The 25,560-nt window shown below is 50.5% G+C and overlaps 1 protein-coding gene across 1 annotated transcript; it reads left to right on the top strand.

Moving 5' to 3' along the window:
* The first annotated feature begins 14,155 nt into the window (after positions 1-14,155).
* Positions 14,156-21,249, top strand: LOC133360792 (large ribosomal subunit protein eL24-like). Its single transcript, XM_061579669.1, has 6 exons — positions 14,156-14,240; positions 16,988-17,063; positions 17,934-18,044; positions 18,427-18,563; positions 20,063-20,126; positions 21,054-21,249. The coding sequence occupies exons 1-6, from the start codon at positions 14,236-14,238 to the stop codon at positions 21,132-21,134; spliced, it is 474 nt and encodes a 157-aa protein (XP_061435653.1). The 5' UTR covers positions 14,156-14,235; the 3' UTR covers positions 21,135-21,249.
* The last annotated feature ends 4,311 nt before the right edge of the window (positions 21,250-25,560 follow it).

Genomic DNA, 25,560 nt, shown 5'->3' on the forward strand with positions numbered 1-25,560 from the left:
AATTGGTTTGTCGATCCAGACCAAGATAAATTCTGGGTATGGCCCCCCCATTGTCCGGGGAAGAGGGGGGGGGGGCATTGCTTGACCAAACCGCTCGGCTCGCTCAGTTGGAGTCGCTGCAAAGAGCAAGGCGACCGGCAAGCAGCAGCATAAGTAGCAGCGTCACCATCGCAAGGTGTTGCTGCTGTTGCTAATGTTGCTGCTGTTCTTACTGCTGTTGTTATTTTAGTTGTTGATTCTGTTTTTGCTGTTGTTGTTGCTATTGCTGCTGTTGTTACTGTTACTGCCTTTACTGCTGCTTTAGGGCCGTCCATAAATGACGTCACGAAATTTTTGACGTTTTTTGACCCCCCCCCCGTCACACAGCGTCACAAAAATCAGACCCCCCCCCCTCAAATATGACGTCACAAAGCTCTGCCCCCCCCAAACCATATTTTCATTTTGAAAATAAAACATGCTTCAAATCGCTTTAAACTATTGTCATTGTCGTGTGTATTTATTTAAAGTTGCGCATTTTGATGTGACGTCACATTTCTCAAACCCACCCCCTCGTCACAAATGTCTGACCCCCCCCCCAGGTGCGTGACGTCATTTATGGTCCCTTATGCAGCTTTTGTTGCTAACGCTGTTGCTGTCATTACTACTGTAATAAAGGACTCGGACGCTTCTCTCTGACTTCGTGTCCTTTATTGGGTTCTTGTCTTTTCCCTCACGGCACTCTCTTATAGACACTCTATTTGTAGCCCCCGGCTGCTATCGCTATTGTAGCCTCCTTCCTCTCCCTGCAGACTCGCTGCTATCGCTATTGTAGCCCCCTTCCTCTCCCTGCAGACTCGCTGCTGACTCCTTGTGCAGACCCCCGCTGCTAACTCTATATGCAGACTCTCTTGGCTGCTAACTCCGTATGCAGACCCGCTGCTGACTCCGTATGCAGACCCGCTGCTGACTGCAGCCTCCTCGCTGCTTCGGGTCGGTCACCGCTGGCCGACGGTGCCGATCCTCGCTCCCCGTGTCCGTGGCGATCTCGCCACCCTCCGCTCTCGCCCTACGTGGCCTTACTCGTTCCTGGTCTCCCGTCACTCCTCTTCCTCTTCCGGTTCCCCTCCCTCTATAGACCTGACCCCTCTCCCCCACGTGACCTAACTCCTCCCCTCATGACGTCACTTCCGGAGGGCCGTTTACGCCTGCATTACATCACCCTCCCCCGTAGAGAAAATCCAGCCGACCTCGGCTGAACTACAACTTGACAAGCAATGCGGGTGTAAAGGACCAACACGTTAAAAGACACGAAGCATGCAACAACAATATAACAAGAACACAACACAAGTTTCTACACTATGGGGACCTCATTTGCCAGTAAAAATATGATAATTGGTTCTTTACCCTTCTATCTGGCAACAAAACTGACACCTTTTTACAAGGAGTCATGTTTGCATAGACCGCAATACCTGCAGTCATAAATACAAACAAAAGACATAACTCTGATAATGTGCACTGTCCCTGAAGTTGATTGGTGTGGACCAATCAACTTCAGGGACAGTGCACATTATCAGAGTTATGTCTTTTGTTTGTATTTATGACTGCAGGTATTGCGGTATATGCAAACATGACTCATTGTAAAAAGGTGTCAGTTTTGTTGCCAGATAGAAGGGTAAAGAACCAATTATCACAACACAAGTTAACGAAACGTGAGGGATTTCGAGCGAGTACGGGTAGCCGGGCCGTCCCGGACGGTCGGCAGCCCACCCTCCGAGCGGGAACGTGGCAGGGTTTTAAGGGCGACAGGAGCAAGTTCGTCCGTCGCCATTGGAGGCCTGCCACCGTCCCGATCACGTTCAGAGACGTCCCGTAATCGCGTCCGCGGAGGGGTAGGAAGGGCTGCAGGTCCCGTAGCTTCCGCGGCCCCGGTCGGCATCCCACGAGCGGAACGCCCTCCCTCCTGCGGCGTCACGGCCGGCTTGTCTGTAAGGGGTACGACAGGCGCTCTTGCAAGGTCAGCAGGCACAGCAAGGGCGAGTCGGCAGCAACAGACCCCGGCAAGGCAACCTCAGGAGATGACGCATCGGGTCGCGGGGCAACGTACGGCTTCAACCGGGATGTATGCACGAACCAGCGCCGCGAACCAACCCGAACACGTGCCGACTGTGGGTTGGGAACCTCAATAAGGCGGACCGGTCCTTGCCATGGTTTATGTAATTTAGGAGAGGTACCTGGCCGCACCTGTGGGCAATGAAGCCAGGCCAGGTCCCCCGTTTTCCAGGGGCACTCCCCCTTTGAACGTCGAGCACACCGCTCGTTCCGGGCCTGGGCTTTGGCCGTAGCCATGCGGGCTCCTTCTCTCGCCTCAGTGACACGGCGAACGTTGTCCTGAATATAATCAGGAAGAGGCTTAACAGGTCCCCTCGCTCCGGTTCCCAACTGCTCATTAATCGGCGGCACGTTTTCACGGCCGTACATGAGAAAGAACGGCGAGTATCCAGTAGCCGCGTGCGGCGTCATGCGATACGCCGAAAGCACCCCAGGGATATGCAAATCCCAATCTGATTGTTTTTCACTGACTGTATGGCACAGCATGGCGGACAGGGTCCGATTTAACCGTTCCACCATACCATCCGTTTGTGGGTGGTAGGGGGATGTCCGTACCTTTTTAGATCCAAGAGCCGCACACACCTCCCCCAACAATTTAGACGAAAAATTCCGGCCTTGGTCTGTAAGGAGCCGCTCCGGCGCCCCCTTGTCCATAACATACCCAAATAGAAAGGCGTCTGTGATAGACGCCGCTGACTGGTCAGGCAAAGGCCAGGCCATCGGCCAGCGGGAGAGGTACTCCACCCCCACCAGCAAATATTTATTTCCCCTAGCGGATGGCGGAAAGGGTCCCAAAATATCTAACGCCACCAATTCATTAACTCGAGATACCTGAATAGATTGTATCGGCGGCACATATGGATGTTTAGGTGGCTTCCGGCGGGCACAATCGGGACACGCGCGAACGTGACCGACGACGTCTGTCGTCATGCCGTGCCAATAATAATCTCGCTGCAGCGTCAATAAGGTCTTCTGCACCCCCAGATGTAAAAGTGTGTCACAATGCAGAGTCCTAATCAATTCGTATCGCAATGATGCCGGTACAACAAGACGCCAGCGTTCCTGTATCCCTTCCCTCCACATCAGCAACCCATCTCGGAGAGCGGTTTCCGGTACACCACCCGCACCGAGTTCCCCACTCGACTTCTCCGGCCGCTTTCGTAACGTTACCAAGGATTCATCCAGCATTTGCTCCCGAATCCACACAGACCTCGGGAGACGCAAAATCCCATCAGCCGGTCCCCCGTCAACCGGTCCCGGCTTAAGCGGAGCTTCAGGCACATCAACTGCCAGCGCGACAGGCTGAGGGGGGAGCTGGATCGGGCCACACCTATGCGTCCCCGACGCACACGCGCAAGGGGATTTTTGCGGCAACCTGGAAAGTGCGTCCGCATTAGCGTGACGCACACCCTTCCGATGGTGAATTTGGAAGGAAAATTCTTGCAGCGTGTCCAGCCACCTCGCCAATTGTCCGGATGGCTGGTCCATCTTAAGAGCATACTGCAAAGCCGCATGGTCCGTGCGGACAATAAACGACCGACCGTACAGATACGGTCGAAATTGGCGTAGAAAAAACACAATGGCCAAAAGTTCCCTGCGAGTGACGCAGTAGCGGGTTTCCGCGGGAGACAAAACCCGACTACCATACGCCACCATGCGTTCAACTCCACCTTTTGACTGAGACAACACCGCCCCAATACCAGTGTCACTCGCATCCGTATCCAGAATAAAAGGATGTTCAAAATCCGGATAATCCAACGTCGGTGCAGTAGCCAATAAATCGCGCAGGCTCCGAAACGCCGCCTCCTCCGGCGGTCCCCAAGCAAATTTGTGTCCCTTCCCCGTAAGGAGATGCAAAGGCCTCGCGATAGTAGCAAAGTTCGGAACAAACCTCCGATAATAAGAGGCAAACCCCAAAAACCGACGCACATCACCCACCGTGGCTGGGGTTGGCCAATCACGGACACACGCTGTCTTCTCCGGATCCGTGGCCACCCCGTCCGCACTAACAATATGTCCCAAGTATCGAACGGAGTGTTGCAGTAGGTGACATTTCTTTGGCTTGAATTTCAAATTAGCAGAACGCATTCTGGTGAATACTGCCTCCAACCGCAGTAAATGCTCATCAAATGTGCGGCTGAAGACGATAATATCGTCTAAATATATCAGACATGTCTCCCACTGCAACCCCGTTAATACCAACTCCATCAACCTCTGAAAAGTGGCAGGGGCCGCATTCAACCCCATCGGAAGACAGTTAAATTGGAATAACCCCTGCGGCATACGGAAAGCAGTCTTTTCTCGCGAGGGCTCGTCAAGGGGGAGCTGCCAGAAGCCCGAAGAGAGATCTAGCGTTGAAAAGAACTTAGCCCCCGACAAGGCATCGAGAGAATCGTCCATACGCGGCAGGGGATACGCATCTGCTACCGACACTTTATTCAACTTACGAAAATCAACACAAAATCGCAATTTGCCATCCTTCTTTTTAACCAACACAACCGGCGCGCCCCACGGGCTGTTAGACGGAGATATAATGTCCGCTTTCAACATGTCATCCACTGCCCCTCGAACATGCTCACGCTCAGCCGGACTCATCCGACGCGAGTTCAGGCGAATAGGGGCAGCGTCCCCTGTGTCGATGTGATGATAAAGCAGCGAGGTGCGTCCCAAGTCCAAATCGTCGGAGCTGAACACATCCGAATAACTCGATAATAATTTATGAATCGCACAACGCTGTTCGCCGGAAAGGGCTGAATTCTCCCCACACAATTCAGCGATCCAACGATCATCCACCGCTCCATCGTGTGAAACACCACCCACCAGCCCCCCGTCGGGCAGATCACTCTGAGCCGTAAACGCCGTAGTGGCATGTGCCACAACGGTACCAGCCGGCACACACACACTTTCAGTACTCGCATTAAGCACCTGCAAAAATGGCCGCTGATCTGGCCGGACAATAGTTTGCGCCCCCACTAGCGCCAATCCGCCCGTAACAGCGGCGGACGGCGACAGCAAAACCCCAAAAGCTCCCTGCCGACCCGGCACCGGTTTCCGATATCGTAAGGGAATGAGCATCTGCGAGCCAGGTGGAATATCAACCGAAACTTCCGATAACGCCTGCACCTGGGCGACAGGAGCCGGTCGCCCCCAGGCGGACGGTAAAAATGCCAATTTCCGGCCCCCCGGTAATTCAATGCAGTTTTCATTGATTCGAATTAGAATGGGCATCTTAGCCAAAAAATCAGTACCCAACAGGCAGGGAACCGCAAGGGACCTCGAAATTAACACAATTCCCGAGGCCGAGACTCCCCCGATAGATATGTTAGCGTCCACCTGGCCCACGATGCCCATGCTACCCCCGTTCGCAGCGACGCAGGAAGCGTAAGCCGGCCTCACGGCCCCTGGTGGGATGTTCAAAAGATGGAATATGACATCCGAAATGATGGTCGCGGACGCACCGGAATCCACCAAAATACGTACGTCCACCCCTTGGATGGAGCCGGGTACCGTGGACGAACCGGTAGCGGCCGAGACAACCCGCCGAGCCAGCTTACGCCACTGCGTTACCGAGCGACAAGGCGCAGATAATGGCCTTGCGTTTTTAACAACATCCGCGTCGCACAACAACGGCGATGAGTGAGGTGTCAGGCCTTGCCGGGTGTCTGGTGCGCACCGACTTGCCTGTGCTGTAGAACTTTTCTTGGGAGCGTCCGCTGTCGAGGCCTCCTGCTGGGGCGGACCCGGAACGCGGGCCCAGCAGTCCCTGGCATAATGGCCCCGACGCCCGCAGCGGAAGCACTCGATCTCGTTGCGGCGCGCAGCGGGCACCCCGTCCCGACGCGGCCATACCGGCGGCGCAGACCGCGGCCCCGGCCCACCCCGGCCCGGCCACGGAGCAGCGGCCGCGGACAGCTCCTGCTGGCTGCTCCCATCCGGCACGTACACGGCCTGTTTAGGGTCCCACCCTAAGGCACCCCCCTCGACGACAGGACCACCCGTCCACGCTGTAACTTGTTTCCAGCGGCGAAGGTTGAACTGGGCGTCCAGACACTTCGCCGCGGCCCGGGACGTGAGCTTTTCATGACCGCACACCGGCATAGGAATGCCGAGATCCCGGGACAACTCCAACATTTTCCCAAGGATGAGAGGTTCCAGCAGGTCAGGCTCCGTCTCCGGGTAAGCGGCCATAGCAAGTTCCAACACCGCGCCCCTATACGCTACCGGTGACTCCTCGGGTGCGCGTTGTCGTTGCACAAACCGGCGATGGGCATCATCCGGCGGCTCGTACGCGTCCGCCATTTCGTCGAACACCCCTCGCAGAGTCTTCTTCTTCGCGGCTTTTATAGAGCGAAAAAAACGAACGGACTCATCATCAAGAAGAGTCGGAAGCACCTCCAGTGCCTCGGAGTCCGTCCACCTCGCTGTACGTACCGCTGCCAGAAATCTACAGGCGAACGCACTCCAATCGCCCCCGATGGAGAATTCCTTGACAGTTGTTAAATGACGACTGCGACTTGCTTCCGTCAGCCGCTGACTCCTCCGGTGGTAAATTTAACATGGCGTCGCAACGCGGTGTCGACAAGATGGCGGCCGACCGTCGCGGCGGTCCCAAAATGGCGGCTTCCCGCTTTTTGTCGTGCGCCACGCCCAAGATGGCGTCTTCGTGCCGCGTGGCCGATGGCGGCGCCATCGAAGACGACCCGGGCTCCTGCTGATCACCAACATCTCCTTCCAACGCCGCCCTTGGCGTGACAAGGTCACACAACTGTGTAATGACGTTTTTAAGAGTTACCAGTTGCTCCGCCATCTGGGTCCATCTTGAATCCGCGTCCTTTGGAGCAGACGGGTCCGCCGACACAGCGACCTCTTGGACTCCCGGACCTGCACTCGTCCCATCACGGATCTCTTCCTCTGCCAGAGTCAGGCCGACTGCAGGAGGAAGATCGTCGTCGTCGGAAGATGAAGCCGACGCCGGAGATGGAATATTCTTTTTCCTCAGTTGTTTCGCCATGCCGTTTCACTTCTGACTCCAGTGTAATAAAGGACTCGGACGCTTCTCTCTGACTTCGTGTCCTTTATTGGGTTCTTGTCTTTTCCCTCACGGCACTCTCTTATAGACACTCTATTTGTAGCCCCCGGCTGCTATCGCTATTGTAGCCTCCTTCCTCTCCCTGCAGACTCGCTGCTATCGCTATTGTAGCCCCCTTCCTCTCCCTGCAGACTCGCTGCTGACTCCTTGTGCAGACCCCCGCTGCTAACTCTATATGCAGACTCTCTTGGCTGCTAACTCCGTATGCAGACCCGCTGCTGACTCCGTATGCAGACCCGCTGCTGACTGCAGCCTCCTCGCTGCTTCGGGTCGGTCACCGCTGGCCGACGGTGCCGATCCTCGCTCCCCGTGTCCGTGGCGATCTCGCCACCCTCCGCTCTCGCCCTACGTGGCCTTACTCGTTCCTGGTCTCCCGTCACTCCTCTTCCTCTTCCGGTTCCCCTCCCTCTATAGACCTGACCCCTCTCCCCCACGTGACCTAACTCCTCCCCTCATGACGTCACTTCCGGAGGGCCGTTTACGCCCGCATTACACTACTATTGCTGTACCACAAGACAAGTTCAGGCTGAATGTTGCAGCAACAGGGGAAGCACACAACAAAAAGTAGTCCGTTTTAGCCCATCTGCGTGCTTTGAAACAATTCAATTTGAATCGTTAAGAAGTTTGAAATAAAAAAGAACAACACAACAAGAAAAAAGATGAATCTCCTCTTTGGGTCGGCTCGATGTGAGTCTATGGGTCTGTGTGGTAAGTCTATGGGTCTCTGTGATAAGTCTATGTATGGGTCTCTGCGGTGAACCTATGGGTTTATATGCGAGTCTGTTGATCTGTGTGGTGAGTATGGGTCTCGATATCGAAAAAATATGTAAATCACGGATAAACTGATGTCTAAAAAGTAAACAGTCGATTTTCGAGCAGATTACTGCTTCACCACAGCTATGATGGATGTATTAAAACATTTTTTCTTCAGTAACCTGGAAAAACGGGCACTATTCCTTGACTTGTCAGAAGCCTTTGAAACTGTTGACCATGGTGCTCTACTCACAAGACTTGGTCAACTGAAATGTTCAGACAGTACAATCAAATTAAATTTCGATTTAAAGCTTTCGTGAGTGCAGGGATTCATCTTCTTGGTTCTTTCGGTAAAGTCCCTGTTCTTCACCTGAGGATGGCTGCTTGCGTTGTGGCCGAAACGTCGTGAGAATTGTATTTTATGTTTAATTTTTATTATTTTATTATTTCCCTTCTACGTGACTTTACCGAAAGAACCAAGAAGGTACAATCAAATTGTTTAAGAGCTATCTCTCAGACCGTTCTAAAAAAGTTACATTGTGATAAAATCTCGTCCATATATAGTCCACTTGCACTGTAAGTTGACTGTTCTGTCATTACACATGTTAAAATAACAAAGGGTGTTCCACAAGGTTCCGTGCTGGGTCCAATTGTTTTCCTTATATTTAAACAATCTTGGACAAAACTTCAGCCGCTCAGAATTAAATCTCTTTGCTAATGACATTGTCATGCTAGTGTAACCAGCTTGTCATATCCCTCTCCTCCCATGTTCATAACGAAGGGACAGGCCGGTTAATAAAGACAACAATAATATACCATATTCTTTGGTTCTTTCGGTAAAGTCACGTGGATAGTCTGCATTGTCTTCTGCCCTCCACTTTCGGATCGAGCGACTCCACCACCGAGGAACACCAAAGGGTTGCGGAACTGCAACTCTTTATTTCAAAGTGTTCTGAGGAGCATTCCTGCAAATGTAATTATGACCAGATGCACACCAATCGACCCCAGGTTACACAACACCTCACTGCTCAATCCCTGGACAGCGTCCATGTGAATCTGAATAGATACCTGGTAACCTTGAATTGATGACTGCACTGGTGGACGTGGCCTACCGTGCAGTCACGTCAGTCTATTGGTACAATCCATGGTCATGATTAACTCCATGGATAATTATACATGTGATTCATTACATTAAGCTCATACTGGCTACATTCACCCCTTCCCCCTCTTTCCTCGACCACACTACAATTGCAGCACTCCCGTTTTAAATAAAAAAATATCTATTTTAAAAAACATTTTTTAAACCCGCTTTTAGCTTCTTTTTGCAGAACCTACCTGGCCACAAACGATAGCTCAACGAAGTAGCACATCGTGTAGAGATTCATAGCAGCCATCCAGCAGTAGATCGATCGTCACATCGTAAACATTAATGTAATGTAGTAATGGAAGAATTCCACACGACTCCAGGAAGTGGCTCCGAAGCTTGCCATAACGTAAGGGACCGTGGCAAGGCAAATTACAGCCAACGACTGTGGACAATTAGACCCAAGCTAAAACATAACATGTGTAGAGGAGTAGAGGAGAGTAGTGCCGTCGTGTGCGCTGTCCAGTGCGATGACTTCACGGGACGTGGGGTCACGCGCGCTGGACAGTGTACATGACGTCACGTCTCCTAGGGTACTTAAGGGATACCCCGTGACGTAAGCGGGGTCACTGTGGGAACGGGTAAAGTAAACAGGGTGAAGAGGGAACCAGGGGTAGAGAGAGGGATCGAATAGGGAGTCTGGGGAGAAGCCGGTGGTAGCCGTAGAGGTGCTTCTCTCTCCGCTCGGTGGAGTCGGCAGAGTCCACGATCTGACACGAGAGAGAGAGACCGGAGCTAGCCGGCAGGGACCCGGACTCAGAGTAGGACCCCTAGCCCCTGGGAGTTGGGTACCCTGTGTAATATTGATAAGCTTTAATAAACCCTGGCGAAAGCCCTTAACTTACCTCCGTCTCCGAGTACGTCCGTCGGAACTACTCAACACATGTAAAAAAGAATGTTTAAAAATATATATTTGTATTTTGTATGATAGAATATAGTAGTGTCATCAGTATGACATAAGTATATCAAGTTTGCATTCGATACCACATTGGGAAGTGGGTTAAAATTGAGTTACAACATTTTAAGATACAACAACGACAACAACAGAGTGAGATAAATAAAAGCGTGTAAAAAAGTAGAACCCATCAGCATCTCTTACGACAGAGGCCACTAGACGACCCAGCATCTGGACCCAAGTATACCTCTAGGACTTGGTCTCCTTATCACAGCTTAGTAGCTATTCGATTTACAAGTAAGGAAAACATAGAGGATGATCAGTCCCTGTTGTCTCCTAAGTTGAATGTAGTGCCTTATACACCCCACTGAACTTGGTCACTCTTCTGCCTGAGCCTCCTGATGCTTTTTGCTTCACCAAAATAGCCTACCCCTCCGAACAGGCAATAGGGGAAGAACAATTAAAAATGTGGATAGTAAATTAATAAAACTCATGAAATCCTCAACAAATATGATAATGGCTACCCATATTTAGCATTGATTGCGATTTCCTTTGCCACAAACCCATCTTACCAAATTAGTCGGGTTATTGTTCGCACTTCCCTTCCAGCCCTTGTTCTATATGAACCCCCTGGCGCATTGTCATTTCCATCTGTTCCCACAACTTGTGTCACTCGAGCTACATTGCAACTAGTACCCAAGTCCCTGCCAGAGGTGGGCGACAAGACACGGGTCTCATTTTGTCGAGTATTATCCAGAGCAACTCAAGTTCCCACTTCAATTTTTCTTGAGCATTCACATCTCCCGGATCCACAGAACCTCGAACCAATCACAAATCCTGAGAATCCTGAGTAGTCCAATCTCCAGTATTCTGCAGCACCTACGATATTGTGCGCTCAAAAGGCTCTTCATTCCCTAATGAAGCAATTGAGCTGTTGTATATATGCCTTTTCAAAAACATATATTAAGAGTGATATTGCCTATTTATAATGTAATAGTTTTTATTACTGTATGGATTCACGGAGTAAAAAAAAATGCAGTGACCCATACCAACGACTGAGCACATCTGCCACCACATTTTCCCGACCTGCAATACGATTGAGATCAAAATCATCAGGTGCAAGCTTCCCAGTCCATCTCTGCTCACAAGCATCCAGCTTAGACTCCGTGAGAACATATGTCAGCGGTTTGTTGTCCGTCCACACAGTGAACAAACACTCCATTTAAGTGCCAAGAACTCCAGCCTATGGGCAGGATATCACTTCTGGGCACCACTGAGAGTCTTGGAGGCAAACACTATTGGGCGTGCCTTGTCACACCTCTCCTGAGCTTGTGACAGTACTACATCCAGACGCATCCACTGATACAACGGTTTGTCGAAATCTGGGTGAGCCAACACTGCGCAGTCCACTAGGCCACTTATCAAGTTTTCCAGGACCTTGTCACACCCAGGGGTCCAGTCGGCAACATTCAACTTTCGGTACGGCACACGAGGGTGTGGGTGGCCAACACCACGCCCGGCCGCTTTTGATTCCCCAGTGGCGATGTTTACACACCGCACTAGGTACTCATTTGAGGCTGAGTCGACCTAGGGAAGACCCTCGGACCGGTTCAGATAATCGTCTCCGGCGTTGGCCGTGACCGGAATCGAACTCAGCTCGCCAGGTTCGTAGTGTCACCGCGCTATCCACTGCGCCATCGCTCCCCACTACTACACTATACACGACACTATACACTACACTATACACTGCATTACACACTACTATACACTACAATATACACTACTATACACTACACTATACACTACATTATACACTACCATACACTACTATACACTACAATATACACTACTATACACTACTATACACGACACTACTATAGACTACACTATACACTACACTATATACTACTGTAGTGACATTAGGGATGTCACTGCATGGTGCCAGTTTGAGAGGGCCGTGGCGTGCGATGTCCCAACATCGCGGACAGCACCGTGTGGGTTGCTGTGTGATGCCGGCTCTAGCACAGCACGGCGTGCGATGCACCGTCATCGCGTACACCCCGTAGGCGGGTGTAGTACCAGCCCTAGCGGGGCTTGGTGAGCGCTGGGATAGCGCGGGCACCACGCATTGCGTGTATTGCGAGCTCCCACAAGGGGGAGTGGGAGAGTGTCAGCCCAGGGGCAGGGTTGCCCTGGGCCATGGCACTCTGGTTGACCCCGTAGACACGTGATCCGGAGTGTCCAGAGAGGGCCCCAGGTGGTGGGGGGGGGGGGGGGGGGGGGGGTGATCACGTGTCCGGGAGAGCTCTCGAGAGGGATCGAGAAAAAGTTAGAACGCTCGAGAAGGTGGGCGGGGCCAAGGGCAGAGCGGCCCCGACCCGGGAGGATAAAAGGTGGGTCCCTGAGAGGGACCGGGGTCGCTGCAGTCTACAAGCTGGAAGCTCTTCGTCCTACGAGGCATCAACACGTGGTCGGGACCCGAGTGAGGGTCTGACCCTTCGTAGTTGTAACTCCTACGTATAGAGTAGTTAGCTGGGTAGTCACCACGCTAGGCTGTATCTGGTGAAGGGGCAGTTACCCCTTTGTGTTAACGGGTTGATCTTACAATAAAAGTGTTGCCTCTAAAGAACAACGTCTGTGACTCAGTTGGACTCACTACACTACTATACACTACTCTATACACTACTATAGACTACACTATACACTACTATATACAGACTCTAGGCCTTCCAGGGGTATTCCCAGCGTGTCCTGGGTTTGCCCCGGGGTCTTCGCCCAGTGGGACGTGTACAATGTGTATTCATATTTAGTGACTTGCTTACCAGATTTCACTATTGTTGCACTCCAACCGTGTGTCTGTGTATTGTTACGGGTTGGAACCTCCTGGTTACACCAGTCCACAGGGGATTATTGTGTCCGTCCGTCCGTCGTGCAGGGAGGGGCTGGGTGGGGAGGGAGGGGCTGGGTGGGGAGGGGCTGGGTGGGGAGGGTGGGGCTGGGTGGGGAGGGGAGGGTGGGGAGGGGCTGGGTGGGGAGGGTGGGGAGGGGCTGGGTTCGGAGGGTGGGGAGGGGCTGGGTGGGTAGGGTGGGGCTGGGTGGGGGTGGGAGGGGTAGGGCTGGGTGGGGAGGGGCTGGTCACCCCGTGGTGCCCTTATAAAACTCAACGTTTAACCTACTCACGCAGGCTTGTGCCCGCCCTCACAGTCGGGCATATTTGCGGAATACACCACGCCGCCGTTGACCCTGGACATTCACCGAGCAACCCAACGTTCCTACCAGCTCCCTCCGCAGGAATGTTTGTTATAGCTTGCTGATTGTGACGCCACGGCGAATCAGGGCGGGCGAGAAACAGTGACTGCGTTTCCTCCACCTATCCCGTTCGTCTTATTAATCAGTTGTTTTTATTGCACATTTTTTGTTTCAATACAAATAAAACGTGCCGTACGCGCTCGTATGTACGTTTTCGTTAATGTACTCCATTCGATATCGTCAATAAACATCCCTCAGTGAGCCAATATTCTCGAGTCTGGACATTTGAAATGCCGGGAATCTGCGTACTTCAATTTTTGTAATGTGAGTTGTGATGACGTCATCGCGAATCAATGGTTACGAAATCTCGACTGTGTCCCTCACGTTGTAGCTGTATTATGTATACATTTAAAACAATTCATACATTATAAATATAATTTAACATTATTATAGTCGTGTAGAGGTCGTTATTTACTCGTAAAAGTGTTTCATAATTGTAATGTGTCATTTAGAGATTGTGTAGTAAACTACAGATTCGATGGTCGCGAATCTCGAGACTGCGTCCCCTTTCTCGTGCACTTGAATGCGGGGAGTGTCGTCATCGCGAATCAGCGTGGGCGGGATAAGCGACTGCGTCCTCCGCTTCGACTTTATATTTATTAATTAAATACTTTGAACGCGTCACATGTCTTTTTTTACCATCGGTTACACCTCGCTGCGCGGCGTGTAGTAACATTATTTTTTTAAGATGAACAATTCGCGTCGGTCAAACGGCGACAGCCGATTCGCCGTTCCTAACACATTTCAACGAGGGCTGGGGGGAGGGGTGGGGGCAAGGGGCGTTGCCGAATCAGCGCGCGCGCGAACCCGCGGCCTCGCCCCTCCCCCTCGCTCGCCCCGCCCCCTCGCTCGCCCCTCCCCCTCGCTCGCCCCTCCCCCTCGCTCGCCCCGCCCCCTCGCTCGCCCCTCCCCCTTCGTCTCTCTCTCTCGACGCGGCCATCTCGTCTCGCAGGCGCCATGAAGTGAGAGCTCCCGCGCAATCCGCCCGCATCCTCGCCCTGCCGCCTCCCCCGCGAGGCCGCCGCGGCGCGCAGGGGACGCGCGAGGGGGCCGCGATGCGGCGCGGCGGGTCGTGGACGCGCGATGTTGGCGGCGCGGGGGAGTTATTTCGGGGCTTGTGTTGAGGGATGAGCGAGTGTGCGCTGCCTCCCGGCGTGCCGTGTACAGTGTCTCTGTGTGATGGCGACTTGTCTCTCTGTGCCAACACTCTCGTGTCTCTCTCTGAGTGTGTGGGGGGCGGATAGCGCTACGAACCCGGCGATCGGAGTTCGATTCGCGCTCACGGCAAACACCGGTGACGATTGTCTGAACCGGTCCTGGGCCGCCTCCCCTAGGTCGACTCGGCCTCAAATGAGTACCTGGTGCGGTGTAACAAAAGTGCTGGGGAGACAAAGGCGGCCGGGCGCGGTGTTGGCCACCCACCCCCTCGTGTGCCACTGTGCCGGCCTTCAATAGGCGCTCGCTAGCAGCACTTGGGGGCGAGCAGTCTTACACGGGGATCTTTGTATTGAGTGTACAGTGTCAGTACGGTATAGCATTTAGTGTGTCTACGTGAGTATTAGTGTATGAGTTTGTATCTGAGTGTACTGTAGTGTGAGTTAGTGTGTCTACATGAGTATTAGTGTATGAGTTTGTATCTGAGTGTACTGTAGTGTGAGTTAGTGAATCTAAATGAGTATTAGTGTATGAGTTTGTATCTGAGTGTACTGTAGTGTGAGTTAGTGTGTCTACATGAGTAGTAGTGTATGAGTTTGTATCTGTGAGTGTAGTGTGAGTTAGTGTATTTACGTGAGTATGAGTGTATTTAGTTTGTATCTGAGTGTACTGCAGTGTAAGTTAGTGTGTCTACATGAGTAGTAGTGTATGAGTTTGTATCTGAGTGTACTGTAGTGTGAGTTAGTGTGTCTACATGAGTAGTAGTGTATGAGTTGTATCTGAGTGTACTGCAGTGTGAGTTAGTGTATCTCCATGAGTATTAGTGTACGAGTTTGTATCTGTGAGTGTACTGCAGTGTGAGTTAGTGTATCTACATGAGTATTAGTGTATGAGTTGTATCTGTGCTGTAGTGTGTACACACACAAGCGGTCGTCATCGGGCAATGACGATTTGTTTTATTTTATTTCTAACTACGTGACTTTACCGAAAGAACCGAAGAGTATGGGCCTTAACTGGTAAAATAAAAATATCCGTACACGTGTTCCACACGCGACACGTTGAAGGGAACCGGTGTAACACGGAACTTACCTTTAATTATAATGCGCATCATTTTATCTCATCGCTATAAAATTTGCATCTTATAACTTTATCTCAGTTTATCATCACATTTTCTCACATAATTTCATCACTTTATTTCTCTCGATGTAGTAGTGCAGAGTTCCAGATGCAATTCGTGGATAGCCAACATCGCTGATAGCGAGTTCGTGAATAACGAGGGAATATCCTGTACAGGGACTCCTCTACTTACGAACGTGTTGGGTTCCAGAGGTCTGTTCGTAAGTTGAAGTCCAACTTTACTCCTATCGATACACTAAACACAGGTAATGGCTTTAAAAGTTGTATACTCTACTGTAGATGTAGATGCCACTGGTTCTTCATGTTCTGCAGATGTAGATGCCACTGGTTCTTCATGTTCTGCAGATGTAGATGCCACACCACCATCCATCTGTTGCGTGGCGGTTGAACTTACGACACTTGGTCCGAACAGGCAACTGGATATACGGCAGGTCTGTTCGTATCTTACAAAGTTCGTAAGTCAAATGTTCGTAAGTGAAATTCCCTGTACAGTGATGCCTTGATATACAAAGTACAGCAACAGCTCTCAGCTGGCATCCATGGGTAATGGGGGGTGCCGGTTAACCAAATGTGCCGGTTATCCGAAAGTCATGCTTATGGTTCACCACATTATTCAAGTACATGAACACTTTTCAAGAAATAAAGCCTATGGTTTAACTACGATGTAAAAAAATATATATTATTTTACAGAGGTACTCACAAGTTTAAGAGTATTCTAAGTAGATTGTACAGAACCAGTGTGGGGCCTTTTAGAGTAGTACAGTATACAGTAGTACAGTATACAGTGGTAACAGTACTGTATGTATAGATTTGTAAGAAGCAACACGGCACGGTAAGATGCCGGATGGCCATTGGAGTGTTTCTGGATCCTTCATTCACCATTCAATCCATCATCACTTGTTATCAATTTCGCTCTCACCGATTTCAAGCATCACAGATTTGCCCATTGCTTCCTCTCGTCTATTTCATTCACCTCATCTCCACCAGTACGTTCATATGTACTTTTGTTAATTGTGTAAAGCGCCTTGGGTAAGCCACGATATAAATTATAAGATGAGCGAGTGGTTAGTGCCGCACTACGCTATCAATTCGGCATACCCCCAAGTTTGAGAGCAACAATCTGAACCTCTCCTTGACTTCCGCGAGGTTTACAGAGCCTGGTGCGGTGTGCAATAAACATAATTACTACTGGGCGGCCGCACATTGTTTTGACCAGACCACTAACAACGGTCTGTGGGCTACTCGTGAGAGCTTTGTTATACGGTTCAGTGATGGTGATTGGATGAGCGTGTGGGTGAATGAGTGGTGATGGTAGTAGCTATAGAAAAGAGACAGAGATGACTGGCTGTGCGTGTGTGAGTACTGGTAGCAAGAGATGAGAGACACGGGGTGACTAACCATGTGTGTGTCTGCGCAGGCTCGAACTGTGCAGTTTCAGTGGCTACAAGATCTACCCAGGTCATGGGGTCAGATTCGCCCGCGTGGACGGCAAGGTCAGAAACCATACCTCACCACTCGTGTTACTGCCGTGTGAGAGTCCGTATGAGTCTGTGACTATCTCTGTGAGTGTCTCCTTGTGGGTCTGCGGTGTGTATCTATGCAAGTGTCTTTGTGATTATATGAATCTATGTACGAGTCTTTTGTCACTGAATTTTGTGTGCCTGTAAAAATACGTTTATGGGTCTCTATACGACTGTCTCAGCACGAGTCTGTGTCTGTATGTGTCTAAGTTTATGCGTAACCATTTTGTCTCTGCGAATCTTGTGTCTTTGTAAGCCTGTCTCTGCAGCTGTGTGAGCCTATGAGCCCTATGACTCTCTGTGTGTCTGTTTATTTGAGTCTTTGTGTATCTGGTACCATGGTGGTGAGATGTTAACTACCTCGCTTGATATTCAGGAGGTTGTGGATTCCATTCTGATCCTTACACCTGTATATTTGGAGTTTGAATGTTCTCCCCATGGTCGCGTGGATTGTTCTACGGGTCCTCTGATTTTTCCATTCACATTTAGAATCAACGTGCATTTAGAGTTATTTGGCTGCTCTAAATTTCCAGATAAGCCACTTTATTGAGCCATCATTTGTGGCCAAGTCCATTCTGATAAAGAGATACATAGCTCCAGTGGGCTTTACCTGGTATAAGAATAGTTTAATAATTAATATTAAATTAAGTTTCTTGCACAAGTGTGCGTGAGTGGGTCTTTGTTTGAATGTGCCTCTCTGTCACCGAGTCTGTGTCTTTGTGCGTGTGAGTCTGCAAATCTGTCTGTGAGTGTTATTCTGTGCAAGTGAACCCTGTGAGTCTTTGTCCCTTGAGTCTGCGTCTCTCTGTGCGAGCCTGAGTCTCCGTTTTGCTCTGTCCCCAGGTTTTCCAGTTCCTCAATGCCAAGTGCGAGTCTGCGTTCCTCTCCAAGCGCAATCCGCGGCAAATCAACTGGACGGTCCTCTACCGACGCAAGCACAAGAAGGGCCAACAGGTGAAGTGGCCGTCTCTCTGTCTCGCCGTGTCTCGCTGTCCCCCCCCCCGTCTGTCTCTCTGTGTCTCACTTTGTCTTTCCGTGTTTCATCGAATCTCCCTGTGTCTTGGTATGTCTCTGTGTGTTCCTATATCTACGTGACTGTGTGTCTAAATCTACTTGTGTCTGCGTGTTTATTTATACATGTCTGTGTGTATCTCTGTCTATATGTGCGTGTGTCTATCTACGTGTCTTTGTCTATATCTGTGTCAGTCTCTCTCTGTCTCTGCGTGTCTGTGTGTCTAAATCTATTTGTGTCTGTGTCTCTGTCTATATCTCCTTGTCTATGTGTGTCTGTGTGTATCTGTCCTATATCTGTGTGTGTCTGTGTGTGTGTGAGCAGGAGGAGGTGTCTAAGAAGAGGTCTCGCCGTGCCGTGAAGGCTCAGCGCGCCATCACAGGCGCCACGCTCTCCGACATCCTCGCCAAGCGCAACCAGAAGCCCGAGATCCGCAAGGCTCAGCGCGAGCAAGCCATCCGGTGGGATTGGAGGGGTGTTTTTTTGTCGTGTCTGTGAACACAGCACGCAACGGGATCCATTACGTCTTGTATTTACAAAAAAGTAGGGAGGGAGGCGAGGGAGAGAGAGGATGGAGGGAGGTGAGAGAAGGGAGGGGGTGGAGCAAGCGGGGAGGGAGTTTGGGAGGGATGGGAGGGGAGAGAATCACTTTATTTATATTGGAGGAATCTGGTGAGCTGTATTGCTCTTTTTCACATGTCCAGTAAAGAGGGGGGAGGGAGGTACTGGAGGAAGGGGAGAGTGGGAGGGGAGAGAGGGAGCAATAGCAGCGAGCATCTATGAATGCTGACACGGTACACAAGATGGCCAGCACCATGCCCGGCTGCCTTTGTCCCCCTAGTGGCGATGTTTACTTACCGCACCAGGTACTCATTTGAGGCTGAGTCGACCTAGTGGGGAGGTCCGAGACTGGTTCAGATAATCGTTGCTGGTGTTGATGGTGGCCACGAGCGGGAATCGAACTCGGATCTTTGCCGGGTACCGAGTTTGTAGCGCAGCGTAGCGCTTACGAGAACTCAACTTTGTAGTTTACCAGGTAAGGCCCACTGAGCTGTCGAGATCTTTTTCACAAGACATCCGGCGATAACAAATGATAGCCCAACGAACGAGAAGTGGCTTACGTGGAAATGTATATCGGCCAAAAATACTCTAAACGTGCTTTCTAAATGTGGAGGGAAACACTGGAGGACCCGGAGAAAAATCCACGCGACCATCGGGAGAGACACGCATACTCCAAATTTACAGCATGTGGTCAGGGTTAGGATTGAACCCACGACCCCCTGTATACCAAGCGAGGTGGTTAACGTCTCCTAGCCACTGCACTGCCCAAGCTACATCCGCAAGCTTGGTCTTGTAGGAGTGCGTAATGTCAGTGGCGTTAGTTGCCTCAAGACGAGCGACACTGGACCGGTTTTGACATTCATTGCCTCATCAGCGGAGGCGGACATGTGGTGTCTTGAGACCGGTCCACCGGAGGTCTGCTCCTCTTGAACCGATGTCGTGCGCGCGCGGCTGAAGGGATGTGTAGAATAAACGCTTCGATGTAGTTTCTGTTGAGAGAGAGCCCTGTGGAGGAGGTGATGGTGGTGAACGATTCAGATTGTTAATCCTACTGGTGGACATCTGTGGGTGAAAAATATCTTCATAGCTAATTGGATTCTAAATACAGATTCTTTTTAAGATTCTGATACTTGACATCGGTGACAGAGCATCATAGCTCATTGGATTCCTCCAGTCTAAATAGAGATGCAGTGGCTGGGGGCCCAGCGTCGCGTTCAAATTCGGACCCCCATCCCCCACGCCACGGACTGAAGTCTCCCACGCACGCTCTCTGACCTCGCCGTGCCAACTCTAAAGTAGGGCCATCGCCCGAAACGTTGCCTCTTGCATTCCTAACGTGCGCCTGGTGTTACGGAACAACGCGTTGAACTTATATCTCCTATCTGTCGCGTTCTCTCAGAGCTGCGAAGGAGGCTAAGAAGGTGAAGACTGGAACCAAGAAGTCGGCCACAGCTCCTGCCAAGGTGAGGCTCACATTGGCCACGTCGGCCTCCATGAGGCTTCAGTGTTAATCACCGAGGCTCCCCATGGGGTTGTGTTAATTGCCGAGGCTCCCATAGGGTTCAGTGTTAGTCACTGAGACTCATAGGGTTCAGTGCTAATTGCCGAGGCTCCCATAGGGTTCAGTGTAAATTGGCGAGGCTCCTGTAGGGTTATCACTGGTGTTGGTGGCCATGAGCGGAAATTGAACTCCAGGCGCCGGGTTCGTAGCGTAGCGCTGACCACTACAGGACTGCTCCAACAACTGCCATTCACCACTATGTGACGGTGATGTCACCATGGCGCTTGTGCCATGCTATGCACTTGAAGTGCGCTAACCGTTGCACTACACTTACACACACCACCCAGTGTGTATGTAAGGATGTGTTGATACACATCCTTACATACACACGACACTCACCACCCTAAACACATCCACACAACAACCGCTATTCACCACTAAGTGACGGAGACATCACCATGGCGCCTGTGCCAGGCCATATGCACTTTAAGGCAACGTGAAGTGTCGAACACCCGCTGGCAGGAGGTCACGGGACAGACCCAGATGCCATGGGTTAACTGACTGTGAGATGACTGTCAAATGCACCACCTGTGCCAACTTTCTGCGTTTTAGCCGCCGCATTTACTCACACACTCGCTCTCACACACTCTCACACACACTCTCACACACACTCTCACACACACTCTCACACACACTCTCACACACTCTCACACACTCTCACACACACTCACACACACTCTCACACACTCTCACACACTCTCACACACACTCTCACACACACTCTCACACACACTCTCTCATGTACTTGCTCACTCATATTCTCACGCACTCACACTCCGAGATATTCGTGGAGCCAACCCTCTCTCCCCCTCCCTCTTTCTGCCAACAGGCTGCAGTTAAGGCTGCCCCCAAGCAGAAAATCGCCAAGACGATGAAGTCGGCAGCTCCCAGAGTTGGGGGCAAACGCTGAAGTGGGGGGGGAGGACATCCCTCAAAAACACCCCTCCACAGAGTGAACATCATGGAGTTACCATCACCAGGGGGTTGATTTGTTTTGTTGAAAATAAACAAGTTTGAGTTCTTGAGTGAATCTCCTATGAATGCTTTGATCAAGTGAGAGTGTCTATGCTGACGGTTTGATTTGCTCACTCAGGATGGGTTGGACGTTTCCGCTAATGAACCCTGGAGCGTGCCACTAAGAGAGGGGGTCCTTACCATCAGCCCCACCAAAACGAAGCACCTGCCTGAGTATTTTATGTAATGAAACACTCCACCCCTCATCTCCCCATTGGTGATGGGGCAGTTGTGGAGACAGTGGAGAGTTTTCTATACCTGGGCAATGTACTTATGACCAGTACTAGTTTGACAGCAGAGGTGTCACTGCCCGTCTGATTCAGTATATTTTCATCAGCTGCTTAATGCTTTATGAAAGCTACCTGGCCTGTCGCTCTACACGAAGCTCCGGATCTTCTCGGCTACAGCAGTCATTCCCTCCATGCTTCCAAAAAACTTGAATCACGAATGCAACATCTGCACCGGTTATAAATATTCAGGCTGGTCTGCCTACTATCCTGGGCTTAACCAGGCTGGGTTTTGTGAGGAACTCGTTTTCTGCTTGACAGGTGAGGTTGCGTTGGCTGGATCATGAAGCCCGCATGCCCAAAGCAGCTTTTGTTTGGCATAATAGGGGGTTAAACGGGCATTGCACGAGCCGGTACAAGCAGTGTCAAGAATGGCCTCTGGAGGAGGAGGCTCGTGAAGGACGCTCCTGGGCAGTCGGAGGCAGTTACCCTTAATAACTGGACACAGTCCCATTGGTGAGCTCCACGAAGCAAAGCTGCCAGCTGGGATGAGTAGTGTTTAGGCGTAACCGCCATCGAAATTTAACTCCCTTTCGTTTGCAAACTTCCATCCCTGAAAAGTATATTTTTATTAATATGTAAATGTACCGTGGACTCGGTGTCTCATTGATACTCAGCTGGTGGCATTCCCCGGAGCAAACAGACCTGCAATCATGAATCCTTCCACCATTGTCCCAGAATTCCACAGGCCAATCGCGTTACTAAATAAACCTTCACAATGGTTCGACTCTCAGGGGTCTGTGGTTGAGTCATGGCTCAGCACTCCGTTATTGGGATTGATGCGTGATTACCCCACCATCTCGGATGTATTGCATCCCCACCCCCCTCCCTTTGGCGAGATGTTATCTCTTACCTGGCATGCAGGAGGTCGTGGGATTCATCCCGACACGATGACTGCTGCTACATTTTTGGAGTTTCTGCGTCTCCCTCTCCGTTTTGGTCACGTGGGTTTGTCTGGGAGTCCTCCATTTTTTACCTCCACATTTAGAATCAAAGTGCGTTTAGATTTGAAGCTTTCGTGACTGGTTCTTTCATTAAAGTCACGTAGGTATAAAATAATTCTACGTGACTTTACCGAAAGAACCAAATTTATTTGGCTACTAGTATACATTTCCACATGATAAGCCACTTCGGTTGAGATATCACTTGTCAGATCGCGTCTGAAAAGTAGCATATAGCTAAGTGGGCTTTACCTGGTAAAATAAAACATTTTAGTTTTAGGGATGAAAACTCCCTGGGGGAGAGGCCATCTGGTACCGCGTCTGCCGTGTGTATTTAATGCATGAAACCTGACTTCGGCATGCACAGCCTCGGCGCCACAACTCTAAGAATCTTGCACCGATTTTGCAACGTTACAATTGCAGATTTCAAGATTGCAAGAAAAACAGTTTCTGAAATAAACCCACCGACTCAGGTACATTGCAGCATTAAACCGCGACACCAGTGGCAGCATCCAAATGGATTTACGTTGCATTGAGTGAGGTCCCACAGCACTGCAAAACTTGTTAAACTCTTATTTTACGAGATAAGCGGCCGTCCAATAATGACGTCACGCACCTATTTGGGGGGGGGGGCAGACATTTGTGACGATGTGTGACGAGGGGGGGGGGTGAGAAATGTGACGTCACATAAAAATGCGCAACTTTAAATAAATAGACAACACGTTCTACCTAATTAAATAGACTTTTTAATGTTTTCTCCTACAACATCAGAGTGCAGCGCCGCATTAAATATGCACTACAATGACAATAGTTTAAAGCGATTTGAAGCATGTTTTTTTTTGTGGGGGGGGGGGGGGTGCAGAGCTTTGTGACGTCATATTTGAGGGGGGGGTCTGACTTTTTGTGACGCCGTGTGACGAATGGGGGGGGGGGGGGGGGGGGTCAAAAATGGTCCAAAATCACGTGATGTCATTTATGGACGGCCCCGAATTCCCACTGAGCCTATGAAGCTGTTTCAGAAGCGACCTGACCAGAAAGAGCTCAACGGAGTGGCCGATGTTTTAGAATTTATAGCACCAGCCAATTTATCTAAATTCACCACGCAGACATTCATACTCACATCAATCCTGACTCACCACAGAGATCCATGGACTCACCACGCAGAGACCCATACACTCATCACACACACGAATAACCTCACTGCACAGAGACCCATAGACTCGCCACACACGGACCCATATACTCACACAGAGCCATACACTGACACTGAGATCCAGAGACTCACCAAACTGATCCAAACACTCACCACACAGACCCATAGACTCACCACATATACCCATAGACTCATCACACAGAGACCCATAGACTCACACAGCAATAAAATAACACTGATTCATAAACTCAGGACGTCGACCTATAGACGCATCACACAGAGACTCATCACACACTAATATACTCACTGCACAGAGGCCCATAGACTCCCACACAGCCATATATTGACACTGAGATCCATAGACTCACCACACAGACCCAGATTCATTATACAGATCAATAGACTCACCAAAGAGATCCATAGACTCACCACATAGACCTATATACACATTACAGAGAGACCCACAGACTCATCACACACCAATAGACTCACTACACAGAGACCCAGAGGTCCCAGACTCACCAGAGAACGAGACTGAACACACAGAGAACCAGACTGACCACACAGAGATCCAGACTAAACTAAAAACTTTACTCCTTCATTTGACCAGGTAAGGCCCACTGAGCAATTAGCTATTTTTCATAAGTGACGAGGCCACAAATGATCGCTCAACGACGTGGCTTTATCGTATGTAAATTTATAGTAGCAGCTAAATAATCTCAAAATCTGAATATTTATACTGGAGGAATCCGATGAGCTATAAACCTCTTTATCACAGGGAACTGGGTTAGCTTCTTTTTCAGAATCGACCTGGCCACAATAATAAAATTATCGCTTGCAACCTTCCACAGCGAGCTGAGATCAGACCACTGTTTCAATGAGGTCCTGGATGTACACCCACCACCGGAATGGAAGAATGGCAGGCGCATTTTACAGATGACAAGCTTGTGGTCAGTGGGCAGATCAGCTCCACGTTAGGTCCTGGTGTCAAGGACCCACATCCGCTGTTGTGTCACTAGTCCAGCAAATGTTCTTGCTTGGACCTGGTATGCATCCATGATGTTGTGTGGATGCACCGATGCCAGAACAGCGTGTTGGTAATTACAGGCCCATGGGCTGCACAGAAGTCTAGCAGCCTCCTACCATTGTTATTGAGCTGATCTGGCCCATGCCTTCCATAACACCAGCCTAGGTGCCAGCATCATGACCCCACGCGGGCATTAAAGTCACCCAACAGCATGATTCTATCCCGAGGGGCCACTTTAGCGCACACCTGATAGATTTCGATTTAAAGCTTTCGTGACTGCAGGGATTCATATTCTTGGTTCTTTCGGTAAAGTCACGTAGAAGGGAAATAATAAAATAATAAAAATGAAAAATTCTCACGTTTCGATTGCAACACAAGCAATCAACATCAGGTGTGAAAACTACAGCAAGACAATTTTAGCTGAAGTGGGAGAGACGCTGTGGTAAGGGGTTATATAAGTTAGAGGGGGGAGGAGCAAGGGAAGGGGGGGCGTTGCGTGGAATGCTTCTGGATGGGAGGGGGAAGAGGGCGGGGCTAGGAGCAGAAAACCAATGCCTTTCTAGCCCCACCCACTTTCTGACTCATCGGCCTTGCCTGGATCCTTCCACTGATGTTCATCTTCGGTGGGGGCATAAGTAACAACCACTACCACCCCTTGACACTGGTTGATGGGAAGGCGAGCCCACAGTAACCTGGGGCTTCCAGCTTCCCACACCTCACCGCCACACTGCCGCCCCCTTCATTCTTTGGGTCAGAAGAACCACTCGCTGTTGTTTGGCAGTTTATTGCCCCGAGTAGAGGACTGCCCACCTCTGGCTGGAGCCAGAGCCAGTCCACCAGATCTCCTGAATACCGCAGAGATCCAGGTGGTACCAGTCCAGCTCCTGACAGAGGAGTGACAGCCTCTCCTCCGC

The sequence above is a fragment of the Lethenteron reissneri genome, chromosome 69 (assembly GCF_015708825.2).
Source record: "Lethenteron reissneri isolate LAM-NWPU_2019-01 chromosome 69, ASM1570882v1, whole genome shotgun sequence".
Classification (NCBI taxonomy): Eukaryota; Metazoa; Chordata; class Hyperoartia; order Petromyzontiformes; family Petromyzontidae; genus Lethenteron; species Lethenteron reissneri.

Excerpts from the sequence above, each read along its gene's own strand:
- LOC133360792 (XM_061579669.1), top strand. Across the intron at positions 17,064-17,933 it reads TCGCCCGCGTGGACGGCAAG|GTTTTCCAGTTCCTCAATGC; the intron begins GTCAGAAACCAT and ends CTCTGTCCCCAG. Across the intron at positions 18,564-20,062 it reads CAGCGCGAGCAAGCCATCCG|AGCTGCGAAGGAGGCTAAGA; the intron begins GTGGGATTGGAG and ends GCGTTCTCTCAG.